The sequence below is a fragment of the Prionailurus viverrinus genome, chromosome D1 (genome assembly GCF_022837055.1).
Source record: "Prionailurus viverrinus isolate Anna chromosome D1, UM_Priviv_1.0, whole genome shotgun sequence".
NCBI lineage: Eukaryota > Metazoa > Chordata > Mammalia > Carnivora > Felidae > Prionailurus > Prionailurus viverrinus.
This window is the reverse complement of record NC_062570.1, coordinates 109,095,705-109,107,831: the sequence shown is the minus strand read 5'-3', so window position 1 is coordinate 109,107,831 and position 12,127 is coordinate 109,095,705. Positions and strand designations below refer to the sequence as shown.

The 12,127-nt window shown below is 55.6% G+C and overlaps 1 protein-coding gene across 7 annotated transcripts in view; it reads left to right on the top strand.

Moving 5' to 3' along the window:
* The window catches only part of MARK2 (microtubule affinity regulating kinase 2), a 58,287-nt gene that overhangs the window by 39,707 nt on the left and 6,453 nt on the right, over nt 1-12,127 (top strand). For 5 of the 7 annotated variants that reach the window (XM_047877443.1, XM_047877441.1, XM_047877442.1 and 2 more), the window contains exons 2-15: nt 1,714-1,893; nt 2,121-2,174; nt 4,975-5,023; nt 5,346-5,411; nt 5,500-5,570; nt 5,781-5,837; nt 6,565-6,801; nt 8,050-8,169; nt 8,277-8,376; nt 8,454-8,566; nt 9,552-9,684; nt 9,947-10,125; nt 10,335-10,432; nt 11,442-11,603. In XM_047877443.1, the coding sequence (XP_047733399.1) occupies nt 1,714-1,893; nt 2,121-2,174; nt 4,975-5,023; nt 5,346-5,411; nt 5,500-5,570; nt 5,781-5,837; nt 6,565-6,801; nt 8,050-8,169; nt 8,277-8,376; nt 8,454-8,566; nt 9,552-9,684; nt 9,947-10,125; nt 10,335-10,432; nt 11,442-11,603 (1,619 nt within the window). The remainder of the gene's footprint in view (nt 1-1,713; nt 1,894-2,120; nt 2,175-4,974; nt 5,024-5,345; nt 5,412-5,499; nt 5,571-5,780; nt 5,838-6,564; nt 6,802-8,049; nt 8,170-8,276; nt 8,377-8,453; nt 8,567-9,551; nt 9,685-9,946; nt 10,126-10,334; nt 10,433-11,441; nt 11,604-12,127) is intronic. The other 2 variants (XM_047877447.1, XM_047877446.1) reach the window with 1 other exon arrangement.

The following is a 12,127-nucleotide window of genomic DNA, read 5'->3' as shown; positions in this document are numbered from 1 at the left end:
GACTCACACGCTTCTGGTCACCCCGCTCTCCTCCACGCTGTCTCCACACAGACTTGTCAAGGTAGCTCTGGATGGTTCTAGGACGAGGCTCTGGCCGCATCTTGCCCCAGTATGTGGGAGTGAGGGCATCTGGTGGTCTTTGAGAGTAAAAGTGGGGCTCCAAACAAGATCAGACCAGACTCCCAGCACTTGTATTCACCCGTTCCCATGCCATGCAGTCCACCCATTTGTTTTATTTTTTACTTTTACTTTTATTTGAGAGTGTGCACAAGGAGAGGGGCAGAGGGGGCGAGAGCGAAAACCTTAAGCGGACTCCATGCTCAGCACAGAGCCCAACGTGGGGCCGATCCCACCACCCAGGGATCGTGACCTGAGCCGAAACCAAGAGTCGGACACTCGACCAACTGAGCCAGCCAGGCGCCCCGCAATTCACCCATTGAAGGTGTACAAGTAACTGGCTTTGAGTAGATTCACAGAGCTGTGTATCCGTCACCACAATCAACATTTCATTAGGAGATTTTCGTTCTCACAGAAAGAAACCTCGTACCCCTTAGTTGTCCCCCCTAAATCTCCACCCTCCTCAGCCCTAGACTGATCTTTCCGTCTCTCTGGATTTGCCTGTTCTCAACATCTCAAATAGATGGGCTCATACAATACGTGGTCCTTTGTGACCAGCTTTATTCACGTAGCGGAAGGTTTTCAGGGTCTGTCCGTGTTGTAGCGCGTGTCACTGCTTCATTTCTTCTGACTGCCAACGAATATTCCACCACGTGGATATCCTGCAATGTGTCCGTCCGTTTGCCAACTGACGGACGTTTGTGTTGTTTCCCCTTTTTGGCTGTTGTGAATGTGGGCTGTTCCCAGCAGGCACTGGTGTATGAGTTTTTGTGTGGACGTCTGTTTCCACTTCTCTGATGTGCTGCACCTGGGAGTGGCACTGCCGGGTCACACGGTGACTCCGGGTTTAGCCCTCTGAGGAACACACAAGTCTTCGTGGACACGTGTGCGTTCGTCTGGGTTGCACCCTTTTTGTGTCACGTATGCGGAGCTGTTCAGTGCCGTTGCTGTCATTTCTGCGTCCTCACACCGTTGGCCCGAGCTGCGGGCCGTCCCGGGAGGGCAGACGGTTGCCTTGCTCAGACCCTGGCATTCGGCGTGTTCGTTGCGCAGGTGTTTGAGTGAGCATCTCCCAGAATTCAGATCGTGTAGGGGCTGGGATGTATCAGTGAGTAAATGACATCCGCCCGCCTTCATCCGCTCCCGTCTCAACGGGATGGACGGCAAATCGGTGTAAAGTGACAAATGCTAAAGGTGAAGGTGAAGGGCGGCATGGCGCTGAGTGCGGGGAAGGAATTCTGATGTTCTGCTGCGCAGCCTCGCGGCGTGAAGAGGCAGCCGGGCGAGCAGTAGGAGGCGCTCTCCCGCAGGACGTGGAGGGCTGGTGGGTTGTTAAGGGCCGATTGCACCGCCCTGCGGTGCAGGGCCCGGGCTCCCACGCCCACGGGATGTTGGCACTGAAGACCGGCGCTCCTTATCTCCTCCTCCTCCCCCCACTGCCTTCTGACTCTGCCTGCCTGCCAGCCCCCTGCCGTCCGCCCCTCCCCACCCACCTCCGCCCCAGCCTCTTAGGTTTTTTTGCGGAGAGCTAAGGGCAACGATAAGGGGAACTGAGAAGTCAGCGTCCTGAAAGGTGTGCGTGTTTCCACCCCACAGCCCACCTTGGGACACCTTGACCCCAAGCCCAGCAGTAAGTCCAACATGCTGCGGGGCCGCAACTCAGCCGCCTCTGCTGACGAGCAGCCCCATATCGGCAACTACCGGCTCCTTAAGACCATCGGCAAAGGCAACTTCGCCAAGGTGAAGCTGGCCCGGCACATCCTGACCGGGAAGGAGGTGAGCTCTGGGGACGGGCCGTGGGGCGTGGCCGCACCCCCCCAACTGTTGGCACCCAGGAGGTAGCGGTGGGACTGCTGCCACAGCCACCTCTTATTTGTCAGCTGGAAATGAAATCTGGACAGAGAGATGTGTTGACGGGGATGGGGTTAGAGGAGGAGGGAGAGTCGAGTCCTGGGTCTCTCCTGTTCAGAGAGGGAAACTTGGGCTTTTTGTCTCATGTGCAGGTAGCTGTGAAGATCATTGACAAGACTCAACTGAACTCCTCCAGCCTCCAGAAAGTAAGCATACAACATCTTCTGTTCCTTTCTAAACCTCTCATCAGGGGTCAGCGATCCCGTGTGGGCCTCCCCTTGAATCCCCATTTTTAAAATCTCTTCGTCTTTTCACTGTCCCCAGTGCTCTGTGGCTCTGCTACCTGTGGGGCTCTGATGGGATCCACTGCATTGACTCCCCCTGGGTAGGCTTCCTGGCCACGGGCACTGGCTCTTTAGAAGTCTTTCTGCCCTTCCCTGCCATTTGGCCTGTCTGACCTACTTCCTGCATCGTGTCATCTGCTGGCCTGTGGCCCTATGCAAAAACACAACGTTCCTAGCCGTTTCTAGAAACATGCATTTGGTGATTCCAAGATCTAGAACGATCCAGGGGAGTGGCTCTAGAAGTACAGGGATAAGAGGGGGCAGGGAGCCTGCCACCACATTCTGTGCCAGCAGCCTTTTAGGGGATGAGTATAGAAGGTTGGGTTTTTAGAAGCTCGACTCCAGTTTCAAGCCCCTGACAGTTTGTGCAGATATAGGACAGGTAGTCCCAGTTTGCCTTCTCACTCCTAGGCTTCTCTTGGCTAAAAGTCACAGAGTCATCCACATGTAGTGTTCGCTAGATGAGGTTGAACTTTTTCTTCCCTCCTTTATTTACAGTGGGAAACTGAGGTCAGTCTTAGCTGATCAGGGGAGTCCTCCAGGTGGGAACACATACCCCCCCGGTCGGGAAACTATGAAGAGCTGGTAGGAACGCGAAAAGGAGGCTTTGATTTGCAGAATGAGACAGCTTGCCAGTGATGGGTTGACGTAGAACTGGACACTCTCTGCCCTCTCCTCCCATGCTGGGCTCCAGCAGTTGGGGGAAAGAGGAAGTCTCCCGTCTGGCTCCCCAAAAGCCTCCCCTGTTCAGGTCAGTCAGATTTCCTTGTGCCCCCATACTCCAGCTGACCCTGGCTCAGATTTTCTGATCTTGCTTCACCTGGTTCTCTCACGAGGTAAGCTGAAATTTTCTTTTCAGGAGCACCCTGTTATTTAAGAGAGGGCATAACCTCATGCTAACAGTCAACTACAGTGAGATTGAGAAGCTTAGGACTAGGGCCTGGGGGCTGGTATTGAGAGAGGCGTTCACAGAATTACGGTGTGGAGGTTGAGGTGCCTTGACACGCTGGCAGTCAAAAGCAAAGTGTTTCCTGGTTGATGCTCACTCAAGCCCCGGGATCCCCTCAAGGTTCTTTGGTTCAGAGGAAACATTGCTGTCATCACCAGGGCTTTCCTGCTTGGGGCTTTCCCGAAGAAAGGGAAAGAGGGCTACTCCTGACATGTTGGCTCAGAGCCTACAGAGTAGGAGCCAGCTTGGTGTGGGCCATTTGGTCTTTGGTGCGGTCCAGCCTGCCATATGATAACTGCCAGAGTCAGCCTGGCCATCTTATTTCCTACCTCTTTTTCCTCCTTGCCTCTTCCTGACTGGCTGGAAGGCACCAATCCCGGACAAACGTAGCCAATTTAAAAGCCTTTTAACACACTCTGTTACCAAGGCCAGTCTGATTCTGGCCGAATCACTCTGTTTAAATCTGATCCCAGCAGTGATCCGTAGGAAGGACAACACTGAAGAATCTAGCCCCCTCAGGGTTCTCAGCTGAGCTCAGAAAACTCCATGTTCTCCCAGAGAATGTCCCTTCCAGGCCAAGTGGGTGCCCTCAGGCGAAGAACCCAGGCAGCTGCCTCCAGCCCCATTTCAGTGTTGCTTACCACCCCTGAGGTGGCGTCCAGGACTTTTTGCCTCTCATCCAAGACAACTGCTGGACCAGGGAAGAAAGCAAGAGAAACCTGGGCTCTAACATGAAAAGGGAGCCAAGTTCAGAATCAGATTCCTGAAGATTGGAAAGCCCGTCTCTTCCTTTTCAGCTCGCAAAAGCTCTCGGACCTCCTTAAAGGGAAAACAAAAAACACAAAAACCGTGTTCACTTTATTCCATGAACTATATCCTGAATTCTCTCCAGAGGTCCTGGAGAGACCTCTCCTCCCCTTCCCACCCCCCACCCCCCCAAAAAACAACAAAATGCAAACAACTACTTCTGCTCTTTGTGCAAACGGTGAGGCCTGGAAGTTACCAAGATCCCACCTCCAGTTCTCTGGCCCCCGCAGAGGGGATGGAGTTCGTTTCTGTCATCTTTCTTTATGGAAATACATGGTTTGGAGTCCCTGATTTTGTTTCACAAAGAGAGCGTGAGTGTGTGGAGGTGGGCTTGATTAAAATTGGCATCAGCTATATATAGGAGCGGCTTCTTCTGTCACCACCCCAGAGGCCCAGGAGAGAAGGGCCTGCCCACCAGTGCAGAGCCCTCTGACTTCTGTAAACCAGAAGACGGTGGGGACCCCCCTGCCAGCCCCCACCCCTTCACACAGACCAAGCTGGAGGCTGTTTTGTCACTGAACTTTAGCAGCAGCCCTGGTTCTGAATATTCATGTACATGGGCTCACGCTCCCTCCTTCAGAGGCACCCAGCCAAACCCGTCTGCTCTTTGGGGGTTGGATTTGGGGAGACTGCAACAGAGGACACTTGGCCGCTTTAGCCAGATGCTGAACCCCAGGGTGCAAGTCGCTAGAGCCCAGCTTTCCTCCTGCCGACGCTTCTGCTCTCGTTCCTCTTCACCTACTTCTCAGCCATCAGGGACAGGCATGGGGGACCTGGACGGCTGCCCCATTTCTTTCCTTCGCCTTTTTTCTCTCTTGGGAAAAGAATTCAAACAGTGGCTCCGTTTGGAGGGGACCTGAGGGGAGCAAGTGAAGCAAGCGTGACCCCTGGTATTTTATTTTCCAGCTATTCCGCGAAGTAAGAATAATGAAGGTTTTGAATCATCCCAACATAGGTGAGAACCAGATGCCGTTCCTTCCTTCCTTCCTCCTCCACAGCACGGCTCCACTTCCCAGCCTGTGTCCCTCCCCGAGGCAGTGCTTTCTGGAGTCGGGAGTCTTTGAGGATGCCTCTGGGGATGCCCAGCTCAAGATCCAGCCCTGCCCCTGGCACCCTGGGCTCTTCTTAGCAGTGTGGCTGCCACGAGAGGAGCTTGCCCTTGTGGCAGGGGCGGGGTGGGGGGACCTTTCATCCCCGGGATGCCCCTGTTCACGTTAGGGCTCAGCGTGTGGCCCCTGCTACTTCTCTGACTCACGGCTTGGCCCTTTCTGTTGCAGTTAAGTTATTTGAAGTGATCGAGACTGAAAAAACTCTCTACCTTGTCATGGAGTACGCTAGCGGAGGTAGGTGTGGAACCACCTCTTCCCACGGGCCCCCGTGTTCCCCGGCCCCGGTAAGCTCCGACCTAGACCCCACCCCTGTGTCTTGCAGGAGAGGTGTTTGATTACCTGGTGGCTCATGGCAGGATGAAAGAAAAAGAGGCTCGAGCCAAATTCCGCCAGGTGGGTGTGGCTCCCCATGCGGAGTGTGGGCCCCACCTCTGCCCTTTGGGATTTGGCATACGAGGAGGAGCTGCCTGTCTCTAAGTGGGCTGTGGAGGGTCCTTCGGGCTTTGCTTATCTATGTGGCAGCTTGGAACTAGGTCACCGGATCGCAGGTCCGCCATCCCGCCCTCGGGTGCCCCTCGCCTAACCCTTCTTCCTTCCTTCCAGATAGTGTCTGCTGTGCAGTACTGTCACCAGAAGTTTATTGTTCATAGAGACTTAAAGGTGAGACGTGCCCTCGTCCCCTGTCCCTGAGTCAGGTTTGGGTTGTTCACCCCCTGTCAACGGTGACCTAACCATCAGGCCCTGAGAGTTCTGGGAAACTCTAGCCTTTAATTTTTTGGAGATGATGAGGAAGCCCTTGGGGCTGCTTCCGCTGTAGGCCTTACGACCGGACTTAGAGGTCAGCCGGCCAGCGAACGGAGGGTCTCTGCCATCTCCTCGCTGGGCACGTCACCTTCCAGTGCTGCCGGGCGCGTCAGGAGAGCCGCGGGCTGTGCTGGCCCTTCCGGCCGCCGACCGAGGGAGGGACGTTGAGTGTCCCGCAGCTGCCCCACAGCTGCTTTGCAGGCGCGCGCCCACTCCGCTCTCTCCCTGAGACGGTGGAGTGTGGACTACCTCGCAGGCGCCTGGCCCCCCAGTCCTAGCAGACGTGACCGCGATTAACCTGAGCCCGACGTGGCGGAAGCCCGGCGCAGCTCGCAGCGTCTCCGAGCCCGCCGACCCCCGTGCGCTCCCGTGGCCGCCCGTGTGAGGGGTGGCCCGCGCTGCCCTCCTCCGGGCCAGCCTCTTCACGCGGACTGAAGGCCTGCCCTGGAGTTGGTGGAGAATGTTCTGAGACAGGGGACGACTTCCTGTTTGTGCTCCCGTCCCCCACAGCCCCTTCCTGTTCGATGCCTTCCCGTGGTCCGCTCGGTCCGAACATTTTCCATCTTCCCGTCTTCCCTCCCAGGCGGAAAACCTGCTCTTGGATGCTGATATGAACATCAAGATTGCAGACTTCGGCTTCAGCAACGAATTCACCTTTGGGAACAAGCTGGATACCTTCTGCGGCAGTCCCCCGTATGCTGCCCCAGAGCTCTTCCAGGGCAAAAAGTATGACGGACCCGAGGTGGATGTGTGGAGCCTGGGAGTTATCCTGTATACACTGGTCAGCGGGTCCCTGCCTTTTGATGGACAGAACCTCAAGGTGGAGTGAAGCACAGGCTTAGGTCTTAAATTAAATAAATAAAAAATAAATAAATTATAAAAAATTAAATAAAAAAAATAGATAGATTTAATTTTTAAGTAATCTCTACACTGAACGTGGGGCTCAAACTCAACCCCGAGATCAAGTCACGTGCTCCACCAACTGAGCCAGCCCCGTGCCCCAGGCTTAGGTCATTTTTATTGCTTCTCCTTTCCATTCTCAGCCCCTTTGGTCTTACCCCTGACCTCTGACCTTTGCCACCTCTACCCTTTTCCCAAGCCAGAGCTTCAGAGGAGGGCTGGGTAAAGGTATGGCAGGAGACACTGGGCCTTCTGCACACAGTGGAATGGCCTCAGTTCCTTCCTCCAGGGATGGGATAGATTATAGGTTGTGTGTCCATTCACCCTTCCAAGGCGCTTGGATGGCAGGCCTCAGGCTGGTCAAGCTAACGGGCATGGCGTATTTGACCTCAGTGCCTCTCTGGTGAGGTGCCTTGTCTCCAGCTCTCTGTCTCCTACTGTGTTTCGTGTGTATCTGCCTGGTCAAGTCTTAAGCTCTCAGAAGCCTGGATATTAGGTTTCTTCCCTTGGTCTTGGGGTGATTTAAATTTCCCTCCTGCTGGGGCACCTGGCCGGCTCCGTCGGTAGACCAGGGGTACTCTTGATCTCAGGGTCGTGAGTTTAGGCCCCAGGTTGGACATAGAGCTTACTTAAAAATAATAGGGGCGCCTGGGTGGCGCAGTCGGTTAAGCGTCCGACTTCAGCCAGGTCACGATCTCGCGGTCCGGGAGTTCGAGCCCCGCGTCGGGCTCTGGGCTGATGATGGCTCAGAGCCTGGAGCCTGTTTCCGATTCTGTGTCTCCCTCTCTCTCTGCCCCTCCCCCGTTCATGCTCTGTCTCTCTCTGTCCCAAAAATAAATAAATGTCGAAAAAAAAAAAAAATTAAAAAAAAAAAAAAAATAATAATAATAATGATAAATTTCTCGGGGTGCTTTTGTGGCTCAGTCGGTTAAGCTCTCCACTTTGGCTGAGACCATGATCTCGCAGTTGGTGGGTTGGAGCCCCACGTCGGGCTCTGTGCTGGCAGCTCAGAGCCTGGAGCCTGCTTCGGATTCTGTGTCTCCATCTCTCTTTGCCCCTCCCCTGCTTGTGTTCTGTCTGTTTATCTCTATCTCTCTCTGTCTCTCAAAAATAAATAAACATTAAAAAAACTAAAAAATAATAATAATAAATTTCTCTCCTACTATAGGAGCTACGGGAGCGGGTACTGAGGGGAAAATACCGCATTCCGTTCTACATGTCCACGGACTGTGAAAACCTGCTTAAGAAATTTCTCATTCTCAATCCCAGCAAGAGAGGCACTTTAGAGGTGAGCAGCCAGGAGCCCAGCTGACTGGAAAGTTCTGGGTTCCTTGGGACACCTCCAAGCTGAGTCTCCTTCTTCCTTGCCCTTAACGCTTCCCTTTGCTCCCCCAGCAAATCATGAAAGATCGATGGATGAATGTGGGTCACGAAGATGACGAATTAAAGCCTTACGTGGAGCCACTCCCTGACTACAAGGACCCCCGGCGGACAGGTGAGGATCTGCTGAGCCGTGAGGTTGAACTCCCTAGGACTCAGGACCAGCCTTAACTGTATGTCCCCCCTGTGCAGAATTGATGGTGTCCATGGGTTACACACGGGAAGAGATCCAGGACTCACTGGTGGGCCAGAGGTACAACGAGGTGATGGCCACCTATCTGCTCCTGGGCTACAAGAGCTCTGAGGTGTGTGCCCCCTGCTCTATTCCCTGCTGGCCAGCTTTGCTGTCACTGGCAACCCCGTGCTTCTAGCACCCGTTGAGGGCAGAAGCTCCTCTCTGAGTAGGTGTGCTCTCTGCTGACGAATTTTAAGCCTCGGCTCTGGTGGGTAAAGCTCTCTGGCCTTTGCTTTCACTGGTCTCTGTCAGTGAATGGATAGGAAGGCTGGTGGGGTCTGGGCCTGGGTTGGGTTTCCAGGCGGGTGAGTAGATCTGGCTCAGTCTGTGTTGGTTAGGCCGGGTTTAGGTCGGTCTGGCTGGAGCAGTTCTTTGTCTGTTGAGAAATCTTCGTGTCTGTTTCCATGTGTTTGTGTCCCTCTGCATCTGGAAGTGTCTGTCTCCAGGTGTTTGGGTGTGTGGGTCTCTGTGCCTTTCTCATACGGGTCTTGAGTCTTTGTGTCGCTGGTGTCTGGCTGTCTGTATCTGTGCGCGTGTATGTCCGTCCTCCCGTCTGTTCATCTGGAGGCTTCGTGTTTGTTCTTGTGCCCGTCTGGGTAACCGCGTCTGTGTGTGAGTCCCTGGGTGTGTGTGGGAGAGTGGTCTTGCACACCATCTGCGTGTCCCCACATGCACTCCTGGCCTCCCCGCCCTGCTCTTCTCCTGGAAGTGTAGGACTCCCTCTCTCGGTTCTCACCTCTGCCTGGTCAGGAACAATCTAGCTGGGAGCAGGAGGGTGTGGTTTCGGAGTCTGAATGTGTGTTCTTATGGGCACGTGTATCCCTCTCTAGGGGTGGGGGTCTTCCGTGTGCTGGGGGCCGGGAGTCTTTGGCTCTGTTTGTCAGGAGCTGTGTCCGGGCCTGTGTGTCTCCAGGAGTGTTTAGATGCACCTGGCTCCTGCAGGAGTATGTCCCATGGGAGTCCGGGGAGGCTTTGTGTCAGGCAAGGTGGTGTGTAAGTGGGTCCACCTGTGCGCATCTCCACATGATTTCTACCTCCTTTTTCTCTGCTTGCAGCTGGAGGGTGACACCATCACCTTGAAGCCCCGGCCTTCAGCTGATCTGACCAATAGCAATGCCCCTTCCCCCTCCCACAAGGTACAGCGTAGCGTCTCGGCCAACCCCAAGCAGCGGCGCTTCAGTGACCAGGGTGAGTGCTTTGGGGAGTTGCAGGTGGCGGACTCACCCCCTCCTGAAAGGACACAGGTTCTGGGGGCTTGGGATGACACTGCTGAGTTTCAGTCCCACTTCAGCCACGTCTTAGTAGCGTGGCCTTGGGCAAGTCACTTAACTTCGCTCAACTTCAAATGGGGTTTGCCAGCTTGCTGGCAGGCCTGCAGGAGAGCACCGTGGGGGGGGCGGGGGGCACTTAGTTGGCCCCTCGCCCTTATCCATTCCCTCTGACCCAGCAGCTGGTCCTGCCATTCCCACGTCCAATTCCTACTCTAAGAAGACTCAGAGTAATAACGCAGAAAATAAGCGGCCTGAGGACGACCGGGAGTCAGGGCGGAAGGCCAGCAGCACAGCCAAAGTGCCCGCCAGCCCCTTGCCCGGCCTGGAGAGGAAGAAGACCACCCCCACCCCTTCCACGGTGAGCGTCCCTCCTGCAGTGGGGCCCACCCTCTCCAAGCAGCTCCCTCCAGCTGCCTCCCTGACCTTGCCTCCGGGGCCATGTTTGCTTGCTGTATGAAGCCTACCCCCAAGAGTTTGAAAAGCAGAATCCTTTCTTTTCCCGAAGCCAGTCCTGTGAACAGAACACATGGGTGTCTGTGATACACCTCTGCCCTTTATTTCCCACAGAACAGCGTCCTCTCCACCAGCACAAACCGAAGCAGGAATTCCCCCCTTTTGGAGAGGGCCAGCCTTGGCCAGGCCTCCATCCAGAATGGCAAAGACAGGTGAGTGGACCCAGGCCCTGCCTACCATGCTCCCCCACAGCCATCTCACGGCGGTGACGTCTGTCAGCACCCCCCCCCCCGCCCCGCTCCCTGGAGTTCCGTCCTGGCTCTGTCCAGTCCAGCTTGTCCACGCACCAGCCCTCCTCCCTGCCACTCTCCACCCCCCACCCCAAGTCTCCCATCCCCTGTGCTCCTGTGACTGCTCCTTGCAGCAGGCACACCGAGTGAGACTCCGTGGTCATCTCAGCTGCATTCTCGCCTGATTTGGTGGGGTTTTTTCTTTCCTTTTTTTTTTTTTTTAAGTTAGTTAGTTTGTTTATTTATTTATTTAATTTAAGCAATGTTGGCACCCAGCGTGGGGCTCGAACTCACGGCCCTGAGATCCAGAGGTGCACGCTCTTGCGACTGAGCCAGCCAGGCACCCCCACCTTCGGGCTTCTTGACTGCAGCCAGGGCACAGCAACGGCGCTCCTCTAGGCCCCAGTGCCTGAGGCTTTGGTTCGGTGGCCCCAGCTCAGGGCAGAACCGAGAGATGTCCCACCTGAGGGGCATACGTGTTGAGGGTGACCGCGGCTGTGCCCGTGAGAACAGAGGTCCCCTAGCCTTGACCGTCAGCATCTCTTGGTGTGTTGCATTCTTGGCTCCTCCTCTTCCGAGCTTAATGAAAATTCCCCAACACCCTGCTCTTTCTGTCGACAAAACATCCTTGTTCTTAGAGTTCCTAGGGGACCAGTGCAACCCAGAGGCAGTTCCATCCTGTCGGCTTTTCTGCACTTTTGGTTTCCTCCCCCCGGGTTTTGGCCTCGCTTTCCTCACCCCCGGTGCTCCGCTTCCCAGCCCCGCCTTCCTGGTCTCTGACTCGAGTCCCATTGCTGCTCCCCAGACCTGACCTGCATCCTGCCGAGGCTCCCCGGCTCTGGCCCTTCCTGCCCTGCCCTTGCTTCCTAACCTGAGCCTCCTGCCCCCACCCACCCCTAACCCAGGCCTCTTCGCTGCTTTTGTCTCCTAGCCTAACCATGCCAGGGTCCCGGGCCTCCACGGCTTCTGCTTCCGCCGCAGTCTCTGCGGCCCGGCCCCGCCAGCACCAGAAATCCATGTCGGCCTCCGTGCACCCCAACAAGGCCACTGGGCTGCCCCCCACGGACAGTAACTGTGAGGTGCCGCGGCCCAGGCAAGTGTGCTGGGGCACCTGGCGCACCTGGTGCCCTCAGCCTGCCCCCCCTCCCCGCCCCACCCCTCCCAACAAGTTCTCCCCGCTCCCCGGGGGTCCTGCTCTGTTCTTGGCATCTTAGCCACAAGCAATGGCTCTCTGTCCCCTGCAGTCAGGAAGTAGAGGGAACAAAAAAATAGCTTAATGCCCCTCTTTTCCTCCAGTTCTCCCTCTCAGAACAGATATGCAAGAAGCCGTCCCGAGGCTCCAGAAGGAAGCCTTTTTGTTCTGAGCCTTCCTGGACTTCCTTAGGACCCCAGGGACAGTCAGCATCAAAGGGATTCAATCCTTGAGGGTTGGTCGACATTGTCCCCTTGAGGCTCCAGTGTGCCTAGCTCCCAAGGAGCCTCTTCTGTCTGGCCTGTTCTGCTCTCCACACACGTATCCTCCCTTGCCTCCCTCCCTCCCCCAAACCATCTCCTCCCACCTCCACCCAGATGTCCTCCTTTCTGGTGTCCTCAGTGGTCACACCCCTTCCTTCTGTG